At 37.8% G+C, this 27,993-nt stretch overlaps 2 protein-coding genes across 4 annotated transcripts in view; one reads left to right on the forward strand and one right to left on the reverse strand.

The window, feature by feature from the left end:
* The window catches only part of ryr3 (ryanodine receptor 3), a 182,059-nt gene extending 179,516 nt beyond the window's left edge, over positions 1-2,543 (forward strand). Inside the window, exon 102 of one of the 2 annotated variants that reach the window (XM_079831521.1) lies at positions 1,389-2,543. In XM_079831521.1, the coding sequence (XP_079687647.1) occupies positions 1,389-1,484 (96 nt within the window). In that variant the 3' untranslated portion in view covers positions 1,485-2,543. The remainder of the gene's footprint in view (positions 1-1,388) is intronic. The other variant, XM_079831520.1, reaches the window with a different exon arrangement.
* aven (apoptosis, caspase activation inhibitor) lies at positions 2,507-27,987 on the reverse strand. 2 transcript variants are annotated; one of them, XM_079831522.1, is made up of 6 exons: positions 27,720-27,987; positions 26,782-26,959; positions 6,061-6,131; positions 5,862-5,957; positions 5,509-5,794; positions 2,507-2,917 (listed from the first exon to the last, which is right to left on the reverse strand). In XM_079831522.1, the coding sequence occupies exons 1-6, from the start codon at positions 27,909-27,911 to the stop codon at positions 2,775-2,777; spliced, it is 966 nt and encodes a 321-aa protein (XP_079687648.1). In that variant the 5' UTR covers positions 27,912-27,987; the 3' UTR covers positions 2,507-2,774. The 2 variants fall into 2 exon arrangements, with proteins under 2 accessions (XP_079687648.1, XP_079687649.1); XM_079831523.1 differs by having other exon boundaries at positions 2,562-2,917; positions 5,509-5,791.
* Positions 27,988-27,993: the final 6 nt, after the last annotated feature.

Below are 27,993 nucleotides of genomic sequence, written 5' to 3' on the forward strand. Positions count from 1 at the left end.
GCGTGGCCATACTCAATTCTAGTCAGAATATGAGTCTGGTACCGCTCCATTGAGCTTTGATTATGGGGCGTGTTTCAACCGAGCCAGGAAAGACCTCAATTGGATAGACCCACAACCAATCAGAGCAACGGAGCGACGCGTAACGTTAGTTTTCAAATGTCAACAGAACTCAACTGCACTGTTACCAAGTCCGTGTTTTTCTCCATGTCCGCGGGTTGAAGCGACCCCAATTATGTGATTATATAAACCCAGGAATGCGAATTTTAGCAGGCAACCTTGCCAAAATAACATATTTTGCCAACCAAACGCCATTTTTTTCCGGAGAACCCCCCGGAAAGTTATTGTTTTGGGCTATAGTTTTGAGTAGCAATTGTGCGCGACATTGCAAAAACACTTGGAAACCCTGTCTGCACGCACGCTGGATTAAGTAACGTTACAAGAAAAAGATGAGTGTTAACGATCTTTAGCAGTAATAAAATAATTTAAGGATACACAGAGTACTTACCAACACGATCATCGTTTCTGAGAGAAATAGTGAAGGTGAATGCATATACGAACAAGTTCTCCGTTTAGGATAAGAGCAAATTCAACCCAAGAGCCTTCGATGACGTGGATGATTACGTTACTGTTTATCATCTGTCCATCATCGTCTAAAGCCCGCCCTGACAATTTCATTGGTCCGAACAGTTTCTGTTCGGGCATAATTCCTCCTCTATGGAGCGAGTCCAGACCGAATTGCCCGAGCAAAAATTTTTGTGGGCGGGGCTAAATTCGGCTGGCATCCAGGCTAGTTCGTTTCCGGTTTTCGTTTTCGTTCCTTGTACCGGTTCAGAGCCCTGGTTGAAATATAACGTTAGAGGATAACTTTAGGGTAACATTAGATTATAACGTCATGGAAATGTATTGGTAGTAATGTGTATGAACCCTGCAAACTTTGCTAATGTTATGGAAGAATGAATTGAACATGTGTTTTGGTAGTTTTAGTGCATTATGAATGTGAAATTAACTGCTGTGTCAAGTTGAAAGTTGGCTAGGAGAACTGTGGGAAGAGTTTTGGAAAAGTGACCCAAGTATTGAAAAATGTGTCCTAGCCATTGTAAAAAAAAAAAAACCCTGTAAAATAACTTTTATATTTTAATATTATCAGTTGAAAACTGTTGTGCTGCTTAATGTTTTTGTGGAAACCGTGATACATATTTTTGATTAATAGAATAGCAGAGTTCTGCATTTATTTTAAATATATATTTTTTGTAACATTATTAATGTTTAATTAAAAGTATATATATTTTTCGAACAAAATTACTGACCCCAAAGATTTGAACGTTAGTGTATATTATTATATTTAATAAATGATATAGTCACATTACTTCTCTTTCCTTTTATTGTAGGAGTCGTATGTTTGGAAGATGTATCAGGAGAGGTGCTGGGATTTCTTCCCTGCTGGAGACTGTTTCCGGAAGCAATACGAGGACCAGCTGGGCTAGAGGACATAATGTTGTCCTCAGTCCAAATATGAGAGAAATCACATGCTCCAACCTACACAAGCTCCTAATATAAATGGGATTTTAGGATCTTATGTAGGTTGGACACAACATCATAAACTAGCTCTCATCAAATGCTGCTCACTGATTCATCCAATCAAAAAAACCTCAGACGTTTCTACACCAGAAATGACAGCGACATATCGAGAACTCATTGTGATCAAGCCAAAAATGTGAACTCAAGTACAACATTGAGAAAGGAGAAAAAACTGGAAAAAAAAACACGAAAAAAAAAAAACCTGTAGCACACATTGCCAAATTAAGACACAAGCCATGTTTGATAAAAAGAAACAACCTAAAACATGGTAAATTGCCTCATTTGCTTAACTCACAAATGCACATGACCTTGTGAGATGAGATGTTACCATATATACTGTATGTTTTTGATGTGTTGAATGAACGTCTACACAAATATGCACAAGCATACCTTCTGAGTGCCAAACACAATTTATGCCTGTTTGACTTAAAAACAAACGACAACAAGAAAAATACTATGAAGAATGTGCAATGCCTTTAAGGACGGTAATCTGACTGGTGGAATGAGAAATATAAAGATCATCTGCTTCAGTCCACTAGATGTTTCTCATACAGCAAAGTGCCTTATGACAAGAGACTATGCAAACATTTAGTTCCCGCTCATATAATTTGCTAGTTTGCATTTTAGTTTAGACTCACTGACGGTCTCACCTGGGTTTGTAGTTTTGTAGCTTTAGTTGATGGTTGAGTAAAGATGATCACTGCTTTTCTAAATGTTTGGATAAGGTTAAATAACTGAAATCGTGTCTGCCTGATCATTTATCAAATAAGATTGCAAAACAATGGAAATCTATATTCAAATGATTAACAAAATTATTGAACAGTCAATACTGTAAACTGCTATTGTATGGGCATTTGTATGTATGTAGTGGCTTTAGTGATTTGCGTTTGTTTTGAGCAGGGGGAACGAAAATAAAGTAGCTCATGCAATAAATCCCAGCTGGCAATAGCTGCATTTAATCTGTGAGAATATGATGATTCTGAAACAGTTACATGGCATTACATCAGCTTTTTTAGGAGTAACATTTTATATTCCACATGACTGAATTAGTCTTGGCTATTATAAGACTTCATGAAGTGTCACAGTATGATGTACACGTCCACACAGAAGTAACGCAGTCAGCATTAGCAAAGACGCATGTGCTGATTTAATCCACAGCGGTGTCAGTCAGCAGGGAGGAAAGTGCTTCTCTCGGGTCAGGAGATCATGCTGTCCAACCAGTCCTCCAGATCCTCCTCGGTCACTTCCTGCCTCGTAGGAACTTCAGGTTCAATCTCCACTTCTGGATTCGTCTCTTTCATAACAACCGTTTGATTTTCTCTCTCTTCTTCCTCTGAACCTGTCGAGGTGATAAAAATCATATTTGTACACCATGTTCAGGAAGCTACTTTGTGCATCAATCTTCTAGCTTTTCAAGTTATAGATTCAAAGTCAAAACTCAAGTAAGTAGTCATCAGAAAATGGCTTTTAAGGTTTATATGTGTATCAGGATATTTTCAGTCTGCAGTAATAGAAGTCATGCAGAATTTTACCAAAAAAAATAAAGGCTAAGATATATACGCAAATGTTCAAAGATTTTGGTTGGCAAAATGTTTTTGAAAGAAGTCTCATGCTCATCAAAACTGCATTTCTTTGATCTTCGCTCTCCGTTGACTTTTCATTGCGTGAGGCTGCCTCATTGTCATTTTGGACTTATAACAAAAAACAGAACAATATCTTAAAGCTGATATGTGAAAAGGTGTACAGCAATCAAGCTAAAAAACACAGAAAACTTTTTATAAGCTGTCGACCCAAACAAAACGAGCGTTTAAGAAGATAAAAGTGGATACAGGCAATACGAAGTGAAGCATCAGCAGGAAGAATGGGTAAATTTTGGGATCCTGACACTCAGTACGCCTCAATATGTCTGTGTGCAGTAAACATTTTGTCACTGTTAAGTCAAATATCCAAATGTCCGTTTTATACATTATATTTACTGTCGCTGATTGTGTTCCCCTCTAGTCGCCGTAGTTCTCAGTGTAATATGACCCGTCGCGCTCAGTCTCAATGGCCTGAATCCACTTTTTTGTCCTTAAACGCTCGTTTTTTGGGTCAACAGTTTATAAAAAGTTCTGGGTTTTTGGTTCTGGGTTTTGTTTAGCTTGTTTGCTGTACACTTGTCACATATCATCAGCTTTTATATATTGTTCAGTTTTTTGTTATAAGTCCGAAATGACAAGGAGGCAGCCTCACGCAATACAAAGTCAATGGAGACGGTTTGATTGTTCCCCCCCCCGGTCTTCAGATTATGACGCGTGCCGCTCTGTCTCTATGCCCGAGCGGCCGTGCGCATTTTACTTTCGGTTTAGAATTAGTGATTTAAAAGTCACTGCCGGTGATACCGCACACGTCAGTTAACCGGTGGGAAAATTTCCTCACCGTCACATCACTAAAGGGTAAAAAGGCAAATACATTTTGATTCAGGGCAGTGGGTCCCCAGGAGCAGGGTTGAAGACCACTGCTTTAGTAGGATAAGAAGAAGCATTACCTCGTTATATTAACTATAATGAGGTTGGGTTCCTTCAACTGTCCATCCTATTAAAAATGGCTAGGCTAGATAAGATAATTGTAAAGAAAAAAAAAAAAGAGTATTGTATTTTGCCAGTTTTTATAGTGTAAACATATTCAAGTGCAAATGAGAACCGTTTCTAGGGTGATGCCAGGTGTGCGAAAATCGAATACCAACCCACCGAACGAATATTCGGGTCCAGCCCTAGTAAATTGCTAAGCATACAAGCAGCAACGCTTATGTTACCGTGCCTACAGCAGCAGCAACCTGTTTGTGTAGTTTATTTGAGAATCGAATCACAAGTGAATCGGGCATTTGTGCACACATACACGATCATTGGAGATCACCTTATTTGCTCTAAACCTCCAACGCGTTCAACATTTTCTAAAGGCTTTCATTTCTACGTCGAGTTCACGTGGGCGGATTCAGATGCACGCCGCACTTCATCAGGTCTGTTCGACTTTGGGCCGGCTTTGCATGAGTAAACGGGATATAGCTGAAAGTCAGGTTTTCCTAATATTTGTCATTCTCAGCAGAAAATATTTCACACATGGGGAAACAATTGTTTACTCAATAATTCAAGAAGGTCCATATTTTAAAGCTCTTTCTAACTTGTACTTGGCCTTAAAAGTAACAGCTCTTGTAATTGTTTAACTATATTATTTGTTACAATAAGGATTTAATTACAAGTAAGACCATTGATAGCTCCTCATTGCCATGCTTAGGCCACTGTTAACTCAGTATGAACTCGATAGTACAGTCGGCAAATGGCAATACGAGAACGCGCAATGCTAGAGCTTTCATGTAAATGATTACGAATGATAAAGAACGATAACCCAGGGTTTAGGAATGTACAATGTGAAACGTTAGCTTATGACTACCCAGGATTAATTGTTAACCCCGGGTAAATTTACGAGCAGTGTGAAACGTGAAGCAAGATAAACTAGGATTCAGTTTACCCTTTAGAATGACCCAGGGTTAACTATTTCAAATGTGAAAAACCCTATTGTGCACATTTCTACCTAGGCAAGTTTGAGCTTTTGGCTCAGGCACACATAGATAGCAAACATGCAGTTCTCATGGCTCTCTGGAGCAGCAGCACATATGTCTTGGCGATATCAGCAGTAGCAAGTTCCTGCACTTGCTCTGCAGCAATAATCAACAGCAGCAGCAATTCAGCCGTAGCAGCAGATCTATACATTAACATTGTCATATCCATTACCAATGCTTAAAATCTTCAGAGAGTTGTCATGATAGAACGGTCTCTGATTTCCAACCCCTACTTAGTTCATTTGTTACTGAAAGTTAGTTTAGTTAGTTACAGTACTCTCCAACACTTTAACAAAAAAAGAACAAACTTATATACCAATTTATGTGAATACCTTGTGTCAGGGTGTTCATCACATCATCTGTTGTAGTGTGGGATTCAACTGAAGAAAGTTCTGTGACGGGTTTCTGCAAGCTGAGGAGAAGGTCGAGCTCCTGGTCAGCATCATCCGTGGCAGTATGGACGGTTGTGGAGACACCGAGTGACGCTGTGGTGCTTGAAACAGGCTTTACAGTGCAGGAAATGCCCAGGCCTGGCTCTCGGCTTGACTGAGGAGCTTTTAGTGTCGAGTCGGTTCTGTGAGGGACTGTCACAGGCGGCAGTTCGACAGGAGTCGTCTCCTGAAACACATTAAAGCTCTAGTACTAGCATTTCATAGTATTTCAACAAAAAAAGCAATTGATCTACCTGAACAAGCTCAGCCTCCAGGTCCAGTCTGGTGTGCAGTGGAAGCTCTAGAAGTGACTGAGTTAAAGCTGAAAGGTCTGTAAAAAGAGCTGGAATCTGGAGAAGTCACAAATAACCATGAGAAAAAGTCCAATAACTCAATTGCACTGGACAAGTAAATCTTAATATTTAGAGACTTGAGAAATGGCTGATCATGTACCTGATTTTTTGCCAGCGAGTCCATCTCCCAGTCCTTCTCATCAGAGAACCTGAACTGTGTGAAGGAGTCCCCTAAATCATAAACAGACAATATATTATTGATAAACAAAACGGTATATTTATACAGTATATCACCCAGAGCTTAACCAGAGTCACCACCTAATGTATTTGTTTTGATCCAACACTTTCAGGAAGCTTGGATTGAATTCTTTCTTCTTGGAGAAATTATTGATGTGTAAAGTTTCTTTTTTATATCAAATTATTACACTATTACATTACCAACAAACTCAAAATTCTCAAAGTGTTATATTTTTTTTGTTAAATTCATAAGAATCTTACTAAATATTGTGAAAAATACATTAATAATTGATTTAATTCAATATTTAAAATCAATATTAAAATAATGCAATAATAATAATATCAGATTATTATGTACACTCAGTGTTGAATCATTTACCAGGATTAAAATGATCCAGTAACAAATTTCATTGAAAATAATGCAACAGTTGTGTTATTTAGTATTATTTATTATATACTTACATTGTAATTAAATTAATATTTTAAATTAGCCTTAACTGAAATGAAAACTGAAAATGTAAAAATGTAGTAATTATGTTGTTCTTTTGTCGTCTTCTTTTTTACCATTTCTATTTAGCTTTCATTTTTTATTTCCATTTTGAGTAGTAGAGAAGTTTTAGTACTTCAACTTATTTTATTTTAGTTACCAAGGCAACATTTTTATTTTTTTTGGTTTTCCATATAATATTTGTATTTGATTTTAAGCTTTGTTTCAATTAACGAAAATGATTGTCAACAATAACTGCTGTACTGCAGCTCACCTTCCTAGACCCTGTATTGCTGTAACAAGACAATCATTAATGATATCTTCCACTTTGTTTTTAATTCCAACTGGGACATAATGACACAGGCCAAGAAAAACAACTCTGGGATCTGCACACTCAGTTCACTGCACCCCATCACAGCAGCGGCTGCACGCGTGTCATCTTCTGAAGTCATTTTCACCTTGACACAAGCAGTGTGAAATCTGAGGCGGCAGCAAGTTGAGACAGCTGAAGAAAGAAGCCGTGGGTCTGTCACGCACAGCTGTCCAGCCAGGGGGAGGCCGAATAGCAGGCGTCCTGCCTCAGAAACACACTTTCGCACACTTGCCAACTGCAGTTGGCCGAACTGACAGGGATGATACAGAGCAGGGTCTCAAGGTCAAGTAGAGGGATCCTTCTTCAAAAGCGAGCATTCTGGCACCAAAGGCTCCAGTACATTAGAAGGAAAAACAAGCACCTAAAGATGTAAATTCAACAAAGATTTTGTCCATATACCAGCCAAGTGACTCAAAACCGACGTCACAGGAAGCCAGATTCCTCCTAAAGCTGAGCAGACTGCCAAGTACGCAGTGGTTGATGTCATCAGTGTAGAAAATGCTGTTATGAGTGGCTGAGGAGCTGTGGACAGGAGAAGCCATCCAGGCAAGTTCATCACGTTTCCTTCACTGGCAGTGACAGCGCCATGGAAACTGCTGCCATAACAATGAGCAAATGTCCTGTCAGCATGTGCGGCGAGGGCCAGCGTAGCATTATCAGTGCGAGTAGTGTGTGGTTAACCGATATAACAAACCAGCTGCATGTGACATGCGTACTGCTCAGTTGCATTAATTATGGGGTAAAGACACTGTTTGCACAAGTGAAACAGTGCAAGAATAACTGAATAAATCATATGAACACTGGAACACAAAAATATAGAATATGTTGGCTGATACCAAAAGCCAATAAACATTTTTGTTTATTGCTGATAAATAATAGAATTGAGCAATATCGCACATGTAATAACACTGATATTCAGTACTACAGCACGACTGCATATGGGATATTTCGGTAACACTTTACAATAAGCTTGTATTAGTTAAAATTAGTTAATGCATTAGTTAACATGAACAACACCTATGTTCAGCATTAGTTAATCTTTGTTAACGTTAGTTAATAAAAATCCAGCTGTTCATGGTTTGTTCATGTTAGTTCACAGTGCATTAACTAATGTTAACAAGATTTTAATAATGCATTAGTAAATGTTGAAATTAACATTAACAAAGATAAATAAATGCTTTAGAAGTGCAGTTCATTATTAGTTCATGTTAACTAATGTAGTTAACTAATGAACCTTATTGTAAAGTGTTACCGATATTTCTTATACACAAGTTCAATAAAATGCTGCTGTGTGTAATGAAAAAAATACTTTTTCCTGAGAGACAACTATAGTTAAAGCGGTTTACCCAATCATTTACTCACCCCACCACCGCTCACTCACTTAAAATTATAAATGAAGGAATCAATTTGTTGATTCAAAATAGAATATGAATACATAAATAAAAAAAAAACTTTTCACAAAGAGAATGATATACAAATATTCAAATGATTTATTTAATTTATGCTTAAAAATGTTGTTAAAAGTAACAGTAAAAATGATGGAAGCCTCTTTATGCCACTGAATAAAAAAAATAAGAGATAATTGCAACTTTTCCTCACAATTCCAAGTTTACATTGCGCAATTCAACCTTTTTTTCTCAGAATTGTGAGTTATAAAGTTTGTAATTCCTCACAATTGTGAGTTTATATTACAATTCTGAGAAAAAAGTCAGAATTGTGAGTCGCAATTAGGCTACTTTTTTTGTTTCATTACGAGGCAGAAACAAGCCACAAATTAAATTAAAAAAATCACTTTTCAAGTGATTTATTAGATGTGACATTTAAATTCCTTTTCTTAATCCATTTTCCAAATGATCGTATTTTTATTCTTTTGTCAAATTAAGTGAAGAAAAATTCCATTGGACAGTTTCAGACTTTCAAATGAAACGTACCTACCAGTAACAAATAAGCAAACAACTCGCAAAGACGACGTGAAAAAATGGCTGATGTGAAAGGATGAGCAGCTGTCAGTAGCAGCTCTGATGAAGTGCTGGCACAATGTCAGTGTGACAGATGTGTGTCTCTCTGCAGGCTGGCGTCCTCTGACCCGCTCTCTCAATGAGTGAAAGCAGCGGCACAGGAAGCCACGCTACAAGTACAGGTCATTTCCTCCCAGAGAGTGGCACTACGTATGCAGCCTGCCAACCCAAAACTGGCCAGTCTCCTTTGCATTTTCAAGGGCCCCGATAAAACACAGATGACACGAGGACCATGAAATGCTGCGGACCCACAAACGCCCAGCAGCATTACACCGAGCACAGGCCATTCACTGTTAGTCATTAAATGGCACTTAATGCAGGGAGGCTACAGCCCTTTGGAAGAAACTGCTAATTTGCTTTGTCGTCACGGCTCTTGAGCAAATCATTGCTAAGCCAATTACCACAAAGCAACTCTGTAACCATCAAAATAAATCAGTCTGTGATGATTGCAATTAAAACATTTCAAGCTGAACATTCAAAACAATAAGACCGTTATTTACTATACGCGTCAACATAGCTGCCATGGAGAACACCAAAAGTCTCCTATTAGTGTCTAGACTTGAAAGGAAAGACTTTGTGCAGTTCACACACTTGGATCATTTGTAAACACATCTTTGTTTAAATGCAACACAGCTTTGGATATCTGAAAGAGGCCAAATGTTAAAATAAAAATGTTTTCCTTCAGATCATTAAAAGTTTGAGCTCTGCTTTCGGTTTTGATTAGTTAGAGGGATACTGAACAAACTGTTGCATAACCTTCAAATCATTATGTTTATAAAGTGGTCTGAGCGTCGTAAACCAGAAACGGGGCATAAAACGCATCTATTCAGTTAAATCACATTTGAAATGACTGGAACTATAGCTGTTAATCATCATGTGGTTTAAATGGTCCAGAAAGTGACAAATCAACTCTTATTTTGAAATCTTTAAAGGTGCTGTATGTAAGAATGACTGCTAGTGGTCAAAATAGGTACTACCGTCCAAATTCAAAATATTATTTGCCACACCCCCTCCTCTTCAGATTTGACACTCAGATTGCCAGTTTGAAAAAAGTTGCCAGTTTGAGGACACGCAATAGGAACGAGCGCAATTCTCGAGCGCAACTCTTATTCATCTCTACGCAGACGATACCGTTCTGTACACTTCAGGCTCAATATTCAGTGTTTCCCCTACCATTGTTTTGGGGGGGCGCCCCGCCCTCCCAAAACGACCCCCCGCCCCCCCTGAATGAATGACAAAAAATATTTGTCATTACGGTCAACAATAAGAATTGCCCGATGGTTCAGTGCCAGCATGAAAGACCCTCGGGCAAGAGCTGCGTCTTCACGGAAACGGATCATTTGCGCATTTTTAAGCCTTGGCAATTTAAATATTCAAGCGCTCATAGACGAGAAAGTGTCTCTCTCTCAGTTTGATACACGCGAAGGGCAACAACACACACACACACGGCCACGCGTCTCACAGCGCGCGAATATTCACACAAAATGATATCAAAATGACTGTCTTGTTTAGTATCATCGTAAACATAGTCGGTTAGGTCTTTTAAATGAACGTAAACATGAAATTTGCCAGTCACCGCCAGCATTTATGGTCATTTTCACAAGTTTTAGGTCCACAGAATATCTAAACATGAAATATATCAAAAGAAAGAACAGACCGACTGTTTTATTCAAGCTTCATATATTATTTTTTAATCAACACTTGAATGTTGCAAGTTTCATGAAAAAGCAACATTTTGAGCATAAAGCTGAAAAAAAAATCACGTTTTTGTAAAAGACTAACGTTACGTCCGAACGATGAACAAAACACAGATGTTGTAGATGGAGTCCATCAACACCCCAAAGCTTGACAGTCCTATAACTCGTCCTGGGTTGACATTTCATTCAATAACATTAGGCAGTTGTGATTTATATGCTGTTTAATGGTGATGATCGCGTTATTTTACATATGCATCTGCTTATGATAGCGCACGTTCCTTCTTCTTCGGCTGTTTTGATCAGGAGATTCTGTTCTCGTGCAGGAAATGCGCTACAGCGCCCCCTACCGTATAGCAGTGAACACACGGAAAGCCGGAAAATATCGTCATTGGCTATATAAATATTGAGATAACAAAAGACAAAAAAAAAAATCACTCACTGCTCTTGACTGAATAACTTTTAATAAGGGTTAATCTGTATTTATATGCAGTGGCATATACTTTTATGCAGACTATGCAGTGATATTTTACATTTGATTACTATTTTTGTACCTGACAATCTAGTTTAGACCTACATGAAAATAACTGTTTATTTAATTTGTATATGTTTGTTCTGCTGTATTTATTTGTGCATTTGCTCATAATTTGATTATTTGTTCTTATTTTATTACTGACGGGCTTTAACAATATAAAAAAATATATGAGTTAGGATATTAGTTTTTAGAGTCATAACCTTATTTATTAAGCTTATATGGCTCAAAAACAATACTAGGCCTATTTTATTTTATTTGTCGTTTTTTTTTTTGTGGTGGGGTCAGTGAAAATTCTGACAGGGCAAGTAAAAATTTGAACCCCCGAAAAAAATCCCTGATTTTCCCTGAAATATATTCCACCCCCCAAAAAAACAAAAAAAAAAACATGGATTTGCGTGTAGTAACTTTAATGGTAAAAATGCAATGGAGAAGGTGACGAACCCAAATGGGCAAAAATTCGTTTTTTTTTCTTAAAAGCAACAAAATCCAGAGCAACAACTCAACTGTAAACCTAGGGGAAACACTGATATTGGACAACGTTTTAGAAAAACTTCAAAAGAGTTTTGAAGACATTCAATTAGCCTTCTGTGATCTTCAATTGTCTCTAAATTCTAGTAAAACAAAATGCATGATTTTTAATCGGACACATTCTGTATCTTCGTGCCCAATAAACATAACCACCTTGAATGGGTCTAAGCTGGAATATGTGGAGAAATACAAATATCTAGGGGTCTGGCTAGACCCCTCGCTTTCCTCTCAAACCCACATAAACCATCTTCAGTCAAAGATCAAGTCCAGGATCGGGTTTCTATACAGAAATAAAGCTTCATTTACTCTTCCTGCAAAACAGGCCCTTGTGAAAATGACCATCATCCCAATGCTTGACTTTAGTGATGTTATACAGAACTGCTTCTAATTCTTTACTCAATTTACCAATTTACTCATTTTCTGCTGCAAATGATTGGAACACTTTACAAAAGTCTCTCAAATTAGAATCCATTGTCTCAATCACTACTTTTAAAGTTTTACTATCAAATTTACTGACAGACCACTGTACATGTTGATGCTCTTTTGCGAATATAGTCGTTGCATTTTTGCACGTACTAAACTAAATGGCTGTTATAGCATCTATTTGCACATTTTTATTTTTTTTACACAATGTCTAGAACTTTTTATTTGAAATTTGAATGTCCTCTATATTTATGACTGTGTATTTGAATGTTGGTATGTCATGTGTAATTTCATGTCGCCTTGTACTCTGCGCCTTATCTTGGCCAGGTCGCGGTTTCAAATGAGAACCTGTTCTCAACCGATTTACCTGGTTAAATAAAGGTAAAATAAATAAATAAAAATAAATTGACCTATCGGTAAGCCCCTCCCATCGAACGCAGATGAGCCAATGGCAGTTGAGTATCAGTTGCGCTGGGACCGGAACTTGGACATCTTTAGGTTTCAGCGCCATAGAGAAACATTGGAAAATCCGAAGCTGTCATCGGTTTGCTGGTGTTTATGCTACAAAAATGCTAAACGTCGTGCCTGAGGTACTGCAACACTGATTCCAGGGATCCTGAGAGGATTTTCTGGTTGTCATACTCTCATTAAGTTACTATTAAAGTTAGTAACTCCCTGCTAACGTACAAACCGACTAACTATAACAGTGTAACGTTAGGTCAGAAATATTAAGGTCTACATTTCAGTGCATCTCTCCATATTAAACTGATTAAATGTAAATTTATGTAATCTTACCCTGCGGTACATGAACAGTGTTGATCCTGGATGTTATCATCTGCGATCGTAACAAGAGGCTTCTTCCGTTTGCATTGAGATCTGTAAACCATCGCTTCCAAATTAATCTCTCACCATATTTATTTTATTTCTGTGAGTTTAGAGATGTTTAAAGATCTGCATTATCTGTCTTATAAGGAGGACTCCTATTTTGATGGGTGTTAGTGTTATAGTCAACAGGTAGTGAAAGGGAGAGCTTGCACGCAGTATATCGGAGTTGTTTTGCAGATACAAAGTTCACCAGTTATTAACTGTGTATATGTTTGTTTACTGTGAGTGTTTTTGTGTAATTTGCTGTGTATGTTAATGGTAATGCCACGGAGAGAGGGCTAGAGAGAGAGAGTTTGTGAATGAGACGTTAATGCGCACTTATGCTTTGTTTGTTTGTTCAGCTCTTACGATGATTTTTTTTGGAGTGAAAAGCGATGTAATAAACTTCATAAACCATCAGTAAAGTTTGGCCATCATTCGGACGGGGTATACGCTTCATTCGGTGTCCAAAAACATCCTGGGATAAGGTTTTCACACTGACAGCTGTACATTGTAAGATATAGCAACTCCGTTTGTTTGTCCGAGTTAGCAACAGTAACTACGGGGGGCGGGGCTTACCGATAGGTCAATTGACAATGGAAGGCGAGGAGACTTATACACTGCAAGTTTATTTATCCGTGTTTTAATGTGCTTCCGTTCGTAGAGATTTTTAGATGGATGCCAAGTCTTTTTAGGTAGGGTAGAATCTGCGATCTCTGACCCAGTTTGTTTGCTAGTTTCCATTAGGGGTGTGCACGAATAGTCGAATATTCGATCTGTAATAAATATTCGAAAAATTAAAATACTATTCGAATTTTACTGTTGCTTTGCTGGCTGTAAATGCAATGAATCCATGAAAAATCCCACTAAAACTCGCAGTTATAACTAAATCCACCGGGTGGCGCTGTGGAGCGTGTTAATAAGTTGAGTGTATTTGATCACATAATGTCGTCGTCTCGCCTCGCGATGTTTGGAATTAGTTATATGAAAATTGAAAATGATCTTACAAAAGAGTTACTTTTGATTAAATTATTTAATGAAACTTGAATTATCATATGGACCACAATGAGAAATCACATGAAAGACAGCTGTCCACCACTGCATTCACGAGTGCAGGTAAGCACAGATGTTCACAGAGTGAGAGCGAGATAACGTATGATAGCAAAATGATCTCGAGAGACATATGCTTCCCTTTAAACACAAAGTGCCGTTAGAGACGTCACTTAACACCGTTATCTTAGTGTCTCTGCAACGTCTGTCAGCGGGGCGCGTTTTCTAACCCAAGAATAACATCATCCACATGAATCATGATATTAATGTTGTTTTCTCAACATGAAAATGTGAAACAATATAAACACGATAACCATATACAGACTCAAGTGTATATGTGATATGTACGCGATCTGCTTTATAAGTGTGTTTTTCCGCTCATGCTGCTTGAGCTTATAATGCTTTTGTTCTTTAATTAGGCCTATATTTTTGGTTTTCACATATTGTTGAACTGAATGAAAACCTTAAGATATAACGTAAGCTTGTTGTGTATATTACCTAATCATAAGTTTGTTCAGAAATGGTGGCAAAAACTTGAGGAATAAAAAAATCATATCCTTCTCATTTTCTTAAAATAACGTCATGATTTAAATGAACAAATATTCGTTTTTTATGAGCCCAAATATTCAAATACAATGAATATTTTGGAAAAATGCCCTTCCCTAGTTTCCATGGCTGCAATACGCTGTTGTTTTCTGCCAACTGCCAACCTGTGGTGTCGAAATACTAGTGGGTAAATTGCCAACAGACCAAAACAAAAACAGATCAGGGCAGCTCTAACATTCTTCCGAGCAGATTCAGTCACTCTTGACACACTTCACACCACAGGAAAATCTGATAAAATAATTTGTAGAACTATCAAGATAATCTGGACTTTACCTAGGATTGTCGGAAGGGGAGAAATTGGCCCAAAATCGCCCCGATTATCTTAATAGTGTGTACCCGGCATTACAAACAAGACAAGAGCTCCTACTGCTCTATATTAATCTATTTAATTCCTATTTATTTGTGGATGCACCTCCCCATATGTCCTGTGCAGTAGTGTGTGTGACAACAGGGCTCTAGAGTGAGGTGCACCTCAGTGAATGATGCTAGCAATTCAGAAGCACACCTCGCCTCAGGAGACCGGCATTTGTCCTTGAGGGCTGAAAGAGCATCTGAGCCGTGATGAATCAACCCCTGGACTGAACGAAGGGCAGAGATGAACCACCAGGCCCTGTGCCCCGGGACCACAAAGAGCAGAGTTCATCCAGAGTCATTTTCTGAATCCATTTTCCTCTGCACAACCTGACCTACACTACAAGAGCAGCAGTATTCTCATTTCATGTTGACATTTTACCTAAACATAAAAGCTACTCCTAGTTACATAACTTTCATTGTAACTGTGTGTGTTCACTTTCTGCAAGTGGAGCCTGTATTGCAGCTGGGACGATGGGCCGAGCTGATCATCAGGTTAGCAGACAGCTGTGGCTCATCTTAATAAGAGATTTAGAAGAGTAATTTATTTCCATAGAGATGAATCAACCACTCAATGCGTTACTCTTGATCAAAGGACATGCTTTTCCCAATGATGGACACAGAGCAAACACATCTCAGGGAGGACCACTTCCAGGAACAACTAAAAATGTTAATATTTAAGAGCATACATTTTTTTTAATAAAAATTAATAAAAGCATGACACTTAATACTGCAGGCTTTGATTTTCTCAGAAATGTTTAACAAAAATAAATAATTTAATTTATACAAGTAAAAAGATCTAGTCGTTTTATACACTTAATCACATATGCAGTTCAAAAGGGACATACATACATAGCAGTTACAGCATGAAATAATATTTAAACCTATATAATTTTACATAGATAACTTTTAAACATAGACTATAACATTTTTATCTCACAATTCTTGACTCTTTTTCCTTGCATTTGCGTGTTTATATCTCCCAGTTCGGACTTTGTAACTCGCAATTGTGAGTTTATAAATCACAATTCTGAGGGGAAGAGAGTCAGAATTGCGGGATATAAACTAAACTCGCAATTCTGAGGAAAAAAGACAGAATAACGACGAGTATCTCTCACAATTCTGTCTATCCTTCTATTTTTTTTTATTCTTTTATTCCGTGGCTTCCACGGATTGCTACTGCAGAACTGTCATTTTCTGCAACCAGGTAGGCTCTGCCCACAAAAAAACATGACTGTTTGCAAACACAAAATAGGTCTATATCTTTGCTGACTTAAAATACAGTGGGGAGAACGAGTATTTGATACACTGCCGATTTTGCAGGTTTGCCCACTTACAAAGCATGTAGAGGTCTGTCATTTTTATCATAGGTACACTTCTTCAACTGTGAAAGACAAAAATCCAGAAAATCACATTGTATGATTTTTAAGTAATTCATTTGCATTTTATTGCATGACATACTGTAAGTATTTGATCACCTACCAACCAGTAAGAATTCCGGCTTTCACAGACCTGTGACTTTTTCTTTAATAAGCCCTCCTGTTGTCCACTCATTACCTGTATTAACTGCACCTGTTTGAACTTGTTACCTGTATAAAAGACACCCGTCCACACACTCAATCAAACAGACTCCAACCTCTCCACAATGGTCAAGAGAGCTGTGTAAGGACATCAGGGATAAAATTGTAGACCTGCACAAGGCCGGGATGGGCTACAGGACAATAGGCCAGCAGCTTGGTGAGAAGGTAACAACTGTTGGCGCAATTATTAGAAAATGGAAGAAGTTTAAGATGACGGTCAATCTCTCTCGGTCCTCCCTCGACCATGCAAGATCTCACCTCGTGGGGCATCAATGATCATTTGGAAGGTGAGGGATCAGCCCAGAACTACACGGCAGGACCTGGTCAATGACCTGAAGAGAGCTGGGACATGTATCGCGAGATCTTGGCCAACAACCTCCTTCCCTCAGTAGGAGCATTGAAGATGGGTCGTGGCTGGGTCTTCCAGCATTACAATGACCCGAAACACACAGCCAGGGCAACTAAGGAGTGGCTCCGTAAGAAGCATCTCAAGGTCCTGGAGTGGCCTAGCCAGTCTCCAGACCTGAACCCAATAGAAAATCTTTGGAGGGAGCTGAAAGTTTGTATTGCCCAGCGACAGCCCCGAAACCTGAAGGATCTGGAGAAGGTGTGTATGGAGGAGTGGGCCAAAATCCCTGCAGCAGTGTGTGCAAACCTGGTCAAGAACTACAGGAAACGTATGATCTCTGTAATTGCAAACAAAGGTTTCTGTACCAAATATTAAGTTCAGCTTTTCAGATGTATCAAAAGCCGCGTTTCCACCTCAGGAACTTTGCCCAGGAACTAGGAACTTTGAGGTGGTACTCGTGTGTTTCGAACACAGGAACCAGGGTCTAAATGAAGTTCCGGGTAAATATTTCCCCCTCCAAACTACCCTGCTCCCAGGGTAGTAGTTTTTCAAAGTTCGGGAACTTTCGGGGGTGGGACTTGGGCGCTGAACATGCTGATCGGTTGAGCTCACGAAGCATTTTATGCGAGGTTCGTTCATTCTGCGTTCAGTTCAGTAAATATCAGTAAATATACATGCTCTTTCTGTCTGATGGCGTGCGTTCGTCTCAGCAATCTCACGGTCAATGTCCGTAATAGCTGATAATAACATACGTTGTCTTATTTTAAATCTAGCTTTACGAGCTTTCAGAATATGCTTTAGTATCAGTGCTCGTCTCTTTTCCGCCGTTTTGTTAATGACCTCTTTATTAAAACAATACATAACTACCAAAAGCAGCGCTGATTGCATCTCCTCCATACTTATTGTTGCAGACAATATAGCACAAAAATGATTATTGTCCGTCGCTGACTGGGAGGAGCAGCCGCGCGCAGTCCTAATTTGCCTAATCTTCCCGGTACTTTAGACCATAGATATCCATAATAAAGACTAGATGTCTTAAGGCGGAGTCTCTAACGTCATCACCGGCAGCCATCTTGTCACAGGCAGGACTCTGTGGTACCTGATGATCTGCATGAACACAAATACTCTTATCTCACTGAAATCTTGACATATTTACAAATGATTTGGTTTCTTACAAACGTTATTAAGGTGGCTATAATTATGGATGCTTGAACAAATTATGAATAATTTTTCATAAGTATGCAGTGTCATAACTACATCTCTGACGTTTATAACAAACCAAACAGTTTGAAAATCGGTAGAACATTGAGCAAGTTATGGTTAATTAAAAAGTGCAAGCACCATGAAAACAATGTTAGGAGTGAGCGAGCTGCCTGTGACAAGATGGCCGACAGGTGCGGACGTCGACCTCCATTGGCCAGCAGCGCGCACGAGACATCTAGCCTTTATTATGGATATCTATGCTTTAGACCGCAGTGGAAACACAGACAGTAGCAGATTTCGGGGGAAAAAAGGTCCTGTATAAAAAGTTCCTGGTACAAATTGTTCCGGGTAATTTCGGTGGAAACGCAGCTAAATACCTATGTCATGCAATAAAATGCAAATTAATTACTTAAAAATCATACAATGTGATTTTCTGGATTTTTGTTTTAGATTCCGTAACTCACAGTTGAAGAGTACCTATGATAAAAATTACAGACTTCTACATACTTTGTTAGTGGGCAAACCTGCAAAATCGGCAGTGTACCAAATACTTGTTCTCCCCACTGTATATATAATTAGGGAATATCGCAATAATGTTGAAAGTTTCGCACATAAAGACATGTCAACTTTTAAATCACCTGTACATTTTCAAGAGCAAATGCAAAAATATCTGTCTGTCTGTCTATATAGAAAAATATAGAGGTATACATTTTCAGTCTACATCACCCAGTTCTAATTTGGAATGCATTCAATTTCAAGACGTACATTGACATTGAATTTGAATAAGCTGATCTATCTTGTGAGCATGAGCATACAAAATACCGGTCCAAAATATCTCCTCATGATAGACTTCCAAACCACAGAGAATCCAGATTACAGAGGTATTTTAATGACAGCGCCCATTAAAAACATCCACTTCCAAACAAATACCAAAGGACTTCATGCCCCAAATTTCAACACTGCCCCAAATAATGCATCTCTGGGCACACATGAACTCAAAGGGACAATCAGGGGACCACCATTTCCTGGCAGGATTATAAAACAGATTCATTGGGGACAAAATATTAGATCACTCAGGCTATTTATAGTCAAAAGCTATCATTGCACAACCATATTTATGCAAAAGTGTCACTTGAACCTTTAACCTGTAAATACGGTTCGAAAAAAGCTCCTATATTTCAGTGATGTGACAACAGGGGAACCATCGCCACAAGAAACACACAAGGAGTAAGTTATGGTGGACAGATAAAAAGATACGGAACGCCAACATGGAAATAATTAGAAACAAGTGGCCTCTGTTGCTCTTTCCAACATTCATAAAGGTGTCTGAAAGATACAAAATGGCTTTAAAATAATGAGCAGCCTCATGCAAATCGCACAGGTGTTATGGTAACAACAGCAGAGAGGGAAGAGAGCGAGTGTGAAGAGAGACGCACACAGTCATTAAGAGAGTGGTTGTTACTGTTACACGTTATAGCAGAGATGACATTCTGATACTCTGTGTGGGTGCAAACACACACCCCCGCATCATAATTACTGTCCAATGCTTGATGCAGGGGACTACAGTCACAGCATGTGCGTGATCAAAAACACAGACACAAAGCACAGGTGCTCAGCATTTAAGTGAAGGTTGCTCCAGCATTCTTCCAGAAACACCAGTTTGTGCAGGAAAAAAAACACGATTTGCGTGATTACACTTAGCAGGCTGCAGTCAACATCCATTTTGCATACTTAAATTAACTAGATTCGGATTCAGAGAAAACAAAGTCCATGATTGATATCAAATCAATCAAAAATAGCAACGTATGTTTAGCAATATAATCCAGTTCAAAGGTTTGGGGTCGGTACGATTTTTTAAATTCTCCTATGTTAACCAAGGCTGCATTTATTTGAAAAATACCATTTAAAAAAAGGTGTAATATTGTGATATATTATTAAAATTTCATAACGGTTTTCTACAGTAATTTATTTTTAAATGTTTATTCATGTGAAGCTGAATTTTTAGCAGTCATTTACAGTTACAGTCTTCAGTGTCACATGAGGCTACAGAATTCATTCTAATATTCTGATTTGCTTATCATTTTATTATCAATGTTGATAGCAGTCGTGTTGCTTAATATTTTTGAATGGACTGTGATACACTTCTTCTGCCGGGCTACAGTCACATTATTTAGTTAGTCAAAATTCACAAAAAACAGACAGGTAATTGTTGCTTTAGTCCGACTGAAACTGAACACATGTAAACAAACACATCTAGCATGTGTATATGCTTAAAAGCGCAATATACAGTAGGTCATTGCTTGCCAACTATATGAAAAAGAGAGTCAATCTAGAGAGCTGTGGCCCACCAGGGTGCAGTCATTTCTGGAGGGTCCAGCTGGTGAAACTGCCAGTAGCAGGGCCACAGGTGAAGGAATAAAGGTACTGAAATAAAGAAAAGCAAGTTGGGAGGGGGCTAGGTTTCCTACAGCTGCAGTGTCATTGGTAATGAATTAACATCTCTTTCCTTCTCTGCAGGGACACAGACACATCGGAGTGCAGTTAACAGCTAAACAAGGTCATGAAATTCAGGCAACATTCAGGATTAATTTGCTGCTCTCACTGTCAAGTGTAACCTGAGTATGTAGCGTATATGGCTGAGTTGTGTCTGCTGGCCATCTGAGACCCAGAGAAGACGTACTACGCTAGGGCAGACACACAGATGCATGCGAAAACAGTGGAGCTGTCACTGTATATCTATGCCCTTCATTATTAGTCCTCCTCCAGGGTATGTGATACGGCTCATATCCTCCATTATGATCTCATTATGATCAATAAACTTGGAGGCCTGGAAATCCTGCCCTACATGGCACTATCTTACATAAGCCATTTCCTGTCAACCTGACTGTACAACATGAAGATGTGAGATTGTGCTGCTCCAGCATCCCACAGTGGCATTGTATAAGACCAAGTGACGGCTGACACAAGGGAAAAAAAAAGAAACGACCCTGAAATGGTCGATCTGTACTCAATCCACAGGCAGACAATGCTTACACAGACACACCTCGCAAGGGCACGATGTCGCTCATTTCCTGGGCGTCCTGCACTCTTACCAATGCAACTTTTCTCTGTGTGCATTGAATCAGTTTTTTTTTTTTTTTTCATTGATCATTCAAGGCTTCCTTTGATGGCCTGTGATGTAACTAATTGCACCCATGCAGCTGTGAGAGCAGAATTAGAGGGATCATTTTCAAATGAAAATTAAGGCTAACCTCTTAAAATAGTGTACGTGCAAAAATAAATGAATAAATACATAATAACACAAGTCGGTTTGATTTTTTTCATGTTTCAAAGGAAGTCCCTTATGCTCACTGCATTTATTTGATCGAATATACAGTAAGAAAACGCAAATAGTATTACAATTTCAAATACCGGATTTCTATTCTAATACATTTTAAAATGTAATTTATTCCTGTGTTGGCAGTAGTCATTCCTCCAGTTTTCAGTGTCACATGATTCTGCAGAAATCATTCTAATATGCTGATTTTTCCTTATTATTATCAATGTTGAAAACAGTTGAGCTGCTTAATATTTTTGTGAAATTTAATTAATAGAAAGCTCAAAAGAACAGCATATATTTGAAATAGACTTCTGTAGCACTGTAAATGTTTTTAATGTCATTTTTTTGATCAATTTAATGCATATAGAAGAAGCAACAATCTTACTGACCCCAGTAGCATAAATAAATAAACAATTAATTATTTAATTATAATCGTCAAGGATATATAAAAAGCTAAATGCTGAAGGAAAATATATCAATCCCTCTTCAGTGCTGTTATTCCAGTGAGATGCAGTAACATTGATGATGGGAATTTGGGGTGAGGCTATTCATTTGGCTAACCGCTGGCAGATGAAATTGTGTAAACAATTTTTGTTTTGTTCTGTTTTTTGTTTGTTTGGTGAAGCTGTTTTTGGAACAAAAACAATTTACTTCAGCTTTAAAATATTAACGAAGGTGAACTTTCATATGTGAATGACCACCGATTTTTAATAACCTTATGTTGAACATCAGACAAACAGCTGCATTACCATCAATTCACAAAAAAATCAATTCACCTGGCACCTTCATACCTTGTAATATTTTAGAGGACCATTTTACTTTGATTTGAGCTGAAGTAGCTCTTATGCAGACATGGCAAAAAGTCATTAAATGACCCTCTTACTTCTGTATTTCTAGATAACCGATCCTCTCCACCCACCTATTTGCTCACAGCCATCTGTGTCAAAAGAGAGTAATTAATGCCTCCATTATGTTTCAGTGAGCATCATACCACCCTTTCACACACCCCCACTGTCTCCAGCATGAGCATGAACGGTCTAACCTTCATCCCCTCATTTCTGCTCTTCATTTCGGTTCAACCCCCTGCTCTTCTCCTCTTCCTCCTCCCATTCTCGGCGTCTGCCTGTTGTTCACTGCCCAAAATCATGACGATCATTCCAGCCCAGAGGGAATGACCTCCTCCCAGTCATTCACATCTGTGTCTGTCAGTGCATCCACAGGCAGCAGCACACATTCATCCAAAGAAACAGCAGCAGCAGCATTTCCCCATCACACTCCACCACTGAGAGAAAAGGAGATGCTTAACAATAGACTTTGGTGTAGTCGTCACAACTTGAGAGAGAGAGCTTTTTACTTTGACTCTTCATTGAGCACAGATAACCATCAAATAACAGAGGAGAACATGTTACTACTACTTTGAGGATTATATCATTTAAGAACGGGCTCATGACTGGATGAAGAAGCAGCATCTAGACACTCGATTCCAGAGAGTGATGGTGAGAGTTCACAGTAGAGGAAAAGGTTTGGGATGACAGTCTGACCGAGCCAGATCTGTAGATGGAGTTCAAGGCTGAGAGATGAAAACAGTGAGTACTGAATATATCTTCTTATTTTACAGATAATTAGACAATGTAGAAATTACTATTGGGCAAATTAGGTGTCTGAAAATTTGGTCAACATTATTAAAGACAATAGATATCAGTGACTCTTATTCTAATGAATTCATTATGTTTCAATTAAAATGTTTAAAAGGTAAGGGGGTAATTCACCCAAAAATGAACATTCTGTCATAACTTTCAAATCCACATGTTGTTTCAAACCTGTATCAAAGCTTTCTTTCTTCTGTGGAAGACAAAAGCAGATATTTTGAAAATATAAATAAATAAAATAATAAAATACCTTGCCCATGGGTTTAATTTTGTTGCTTTTATGTTATATGTACATAATAAATAGTCATACAGGTTTGGAGATGAAGGTGAGTAAAAATGACAGACGTTTCATTTTGGGGTCTATTATCCCTTTCAATATTTAACATTGCTTTTAATGATGTTAATAGTTACTAAACTGATTTAAATGGACCTTAAAAAGCTGAATTTGTGCTAGGGATAACCTAAATACCAAAAAAGCTCCTACCTATAGAAACGGTAAAATTATCAAATAAATATATTTAGTGTAATAAACATATGCTTTTCAATGAGGTTTCATTTGTTAACTTTAGTTAATGCATTAGCTATCATAAACTAACCATGAACAATACTTTTACAGCATTTATCAATCAAGGTTTTTTTTTTTGTTAAACATATACTAATACATAAAGGTTTGTAAAGAGTTGTAAAACAATGCATTAAAAAAATTACCTTACTCTTATGTAAAGTGTTTAATATTAAATTAAATATAAATATTATATTCACATGCACTTTTTTTTTTTTTTTTTTTTTTTTTTTTTTTTACATTTCCTGTAAATACAATATTCTAAACTGTTGACAATACGGACTCCTTACCGAAACTAGAAATCAATGCAAAGCTAATATGTTTACAAAATGTTTAAATATTCAACCATCTTAAGCGGGAAATTGTGCCCTCTTTAGAGGGATCTACACATCAATTTCATCTGAAGGAGATCATTATTACCTTGTATTAGGAGGCAGCAATTACCACATTCTTCCTCATAGTGGATTTTCAAAGCAATGAGAGTTGCAGGTTCATTCTGAGACTTAAAAGAACTCCCAATGATTGAGCAATGTCCTATGATGATGGCCCTAGCTACAAGTTACCAGGACTGGATGATGGTGTTCAAATTTAAAGATGTTATTGAGTGTTCCTGAAAGATTAATCTCTGATCAACTGAGAGATTAGACTAAATAAAATTACTCATCTGTGTAACAGTAATATGCACAAAAAATGATTGCATCAAATATTTGCTACAGCATGAAGCCTCTCATTGAACAGATTTTCAATTGTTATCTGACAAACGTAGTTTTCTTTACGGTGACAGCCTAAAAGACACACCATCCAGGGACCATTATTTGACACGCATAATAGATCAGTGCAAATCAACAGATTACAGCAATCTTGCTGCTGAATGCAAATCAAACCTTGCAAAAATATTGTCTCCGTTACATAACATTGCTACACCTGTTAAAGAATGGTTAAGAAACCAGAATGAGTTTTCTATGAACTGCGTGACAATTTCCTCACTCAAACTGATTAAACACAACAAACTACCCTGTGGGCGACAAACAGGTGCAAGCACCTGCTGCCATGAAGAAGACAACTCGTCTGTTTTAATGGAATCTGTGTAATTGCAAGTTACAGAATATACAATTATGGAAATAAAAAGTTCAAAGTGAGCATAAAATTACTAAAAACTACTAAAAATGTTATTATTTACTCACACCCGTGTAGTGACTAAATGATGACACAATTTTAATTTCAGGCAAATTTAACTAACCCTTTAAAGAATCCAGATTAAGTTATGGTTTTGGTCATTTGTGAGAAAGCTCAAGGGTAATTGAAGGGTGTTCCCTGGTGAACGCTGAATTACACTCATTTGGTATCTAATCAGTCCGTTACCACCACACACAGTAATCAGGGCCTGCTGGCAGAATCATAATGAGATAAAGGACAGTAAGTTGAGTATCGCAGGGGAGGTCAGGCAACTTTGAAAGACACGTGAAGCTGAACAAACTGGAATAGCCATCTTTCTATTTATAACTTAGCTGAAGTTATTATATTGCAATATTTGACCAAGAGGTGTGACCATATTTATATATCTTGCTAAGTCAAACAAAACTTGTAAAAGACTTATTTCACGGTTTAAAAGACAGAAAAGAGTCTTCATCAAAGCAGTCAAGTTAAATCACTGAACCACTTCTTTTGTTGTTATCATATGACAAACAAATGGTGCTGTACGACCACATCATGATGGAAAAGCTGTCTTACACATTTCCTAAAGTCATGGATACAATACTCGCTCTGGAGAACAGATACAAATTCCACCCACATTCACAGGGATCAGCGAGTTTGAACCTCTGATGACTAATCGTGAATGTGCAGGGAACAACGCAGGAAAAAATAGAGAGCAACAAAACAGATTAAGTGCTCCAATTTAGTTTGGAGTACAACTTTAACGGTTCGGCCACAACAAACAGAAACAGATTGCTACTATGACATTTCCTAGTGCGTATGTTTGCACAGATATGCATTAGGGATAAATAGTTTTTTCTTTTGCAATACCACAAGAGGCAGTGCAATCCTATCGTAAAATTAGATGACACAAATATATCTCATGAATATCAATGTGGCTTTTGAGGAAGCAGATTAGGGAAATGAGAGGCAAATTGAGCAAAGAAAATTCCCTCAAGAGAACAGCGTAATGGAAACTTATTCTGCACTTACAGAAAATTTAGGCTCATTAAATTCGAGGCACAAACGCCTTTTGAATAATTAGACAGTTGTGTTAATGACCTGAACAAAATGTACAATCTCTGCATTCACTTACTGACATCAACAAAGGAACTGGGCAGCACATCTAATCGTGTATTGCTTTGGTTATGGGCATTTCCTGAAAACCCATTACAACAATCTCCATGTTTTAACTTGCTTATACACTACCGTTCAAAAGTTTGGGGTCAGTAAGACTTATGTTTTTGGAAAAAGTATCTTATGCTCACCAAGTTTTTCCGGTCTTCATTGTCAAATGATCCCTTCAGAAATCATTCTAATATGCTGATTTGGTGCTTTCTTAAAAATATACAATTTGAAAACAGTGGTGCTACTAATATTTTTGTGGACACACATTATAATCTTTTTGCAGGATCCTTTGATAAATAAAAGTTCAATAGAACAGCATTTATTTGAAATTATAAATATTTTGTAACATTACAGATGCCTTTACTGCCATTTTTGATCATTTTAATGCATACCTGCTGAATAGCAGAATGAATTCAAACAAAACAAAAAATCTTACTAACCCCAAACGTCTCATTCAGGCAGCATAAAATTATAAACTCTGTGCTATTTGTAAACATGGCAAAAACTGTTGCTCATGAGATGAGTCCTCCATCAATCAGATCCAACCGAGCAACAGAAATAGAGCTTTGCCCTTCTCGTGGCCTTCAGTATCTCAATAGCGCACAGCAGGACAGCTGGTTAACACCATCGTTGTTCTACATTAATTTTAAGTTTTGATCTCCTGCCTGCATGAGCTATATCAGATGCACGGGGGAAATATGACACAGATTTAAGTGGGCAGTATGTCTTACCAGCTGAAGTGAGGAGAACATGATAGTCTGTGCCTCTTTGTGTAGGTACATCTTCATTAATTTCCTCTTTCTCAGATTCCTTATAACGGTCCCAGTTGGACTCAAGCTTTCGTCTAGAGAAGGTCTTGTCCTCCTCCACTTCCTCAAAGTTTTCTTTGTTTTCATGGTCATCTTGATTCTGAAAAAGGATGACAAGCATGACTAAATACATACAATGAATACTTACATATAGGTTAGGTTACTTTATTTATACCCGCAGGTAAATTTGTTTTGCAGTATGATGACATAATGAGTAAAAGGCATCCGTATCACAAAAAACAAACAAACAAAAAAATAAAAAATAATATTTATTATTATTACATGATACATGTGCTCAAGGCTCCACCACTCAAGACTTAGTATATAAACCTGTACCTTCATATACAAATACACATACTACATATCTACATATACCTATACCTATATAAACATACATACACAGAAAAACCCCTATTTATTATTCAACACTGTTAAAACAGCAGGAATAAAACTGCTTTTATACCACTTTGTTCTGCATACCACATATACATGACTGACTAAGAATTTTTGTAAAGGTTATTCATTGGTTTGGTTTATTTGGTTTCTAATATATTAATACAACTTTTTTAACGACCAAGTTAACCACCGCCAACACATTATAATCCAGCAATGTTCCTACAGAAGTACCATATATGAAATATTTAATTATTTTGCCATTAATATCATTCAAACAGTGTGACAGTCTCTCTTAATGCTTTTTTAAATATTTAATATTTATGACATCTGTGTCTAATATCAAGTTACCAGAGGTTTATAATAATCCTTAATGCAATAATTATAGCATTATGTAGTAAGAGTAACTGTGGTATCTCGGTAGAAACTATGGTTGTCATGGTGATTGTTGTACGGGTGACACTCACTCGTCGAAACACTCTGAAGTCTGCAGGAGGTGCATATTCGCACCCTCTTCCTCTACGATGGTCCCGTTTGCCTCTTCCACGATGGTGGCCCCCTCTTCCGCGACCCCTGTGCTCTCCCGAACTGTCGGTGTTAGCTTCACCTCCTCCTCTTTTCCACTGACCACCGCGTCCCCGATTATGTCTACTCTCCATAACTGAATATGAAAATTAGAACTTAACCGAGAACGTAATCGTGTAACACCACAAATTGTTACATTTAAAAAGAACCCTCTTC

The sequence above is a fragment of the Gobio gobio genome (assembly GCF_949357685.1).
Source record: "Gobio gobio genome assembly, chromosome: 12".
Classification (NCBI taxonomy): domain Eukaryota; kingdom Metazoa; phylum Chordata; class Actinopteri; order Cypriniformes; family Gobionidae; genus Gobio; species Gobio gobio.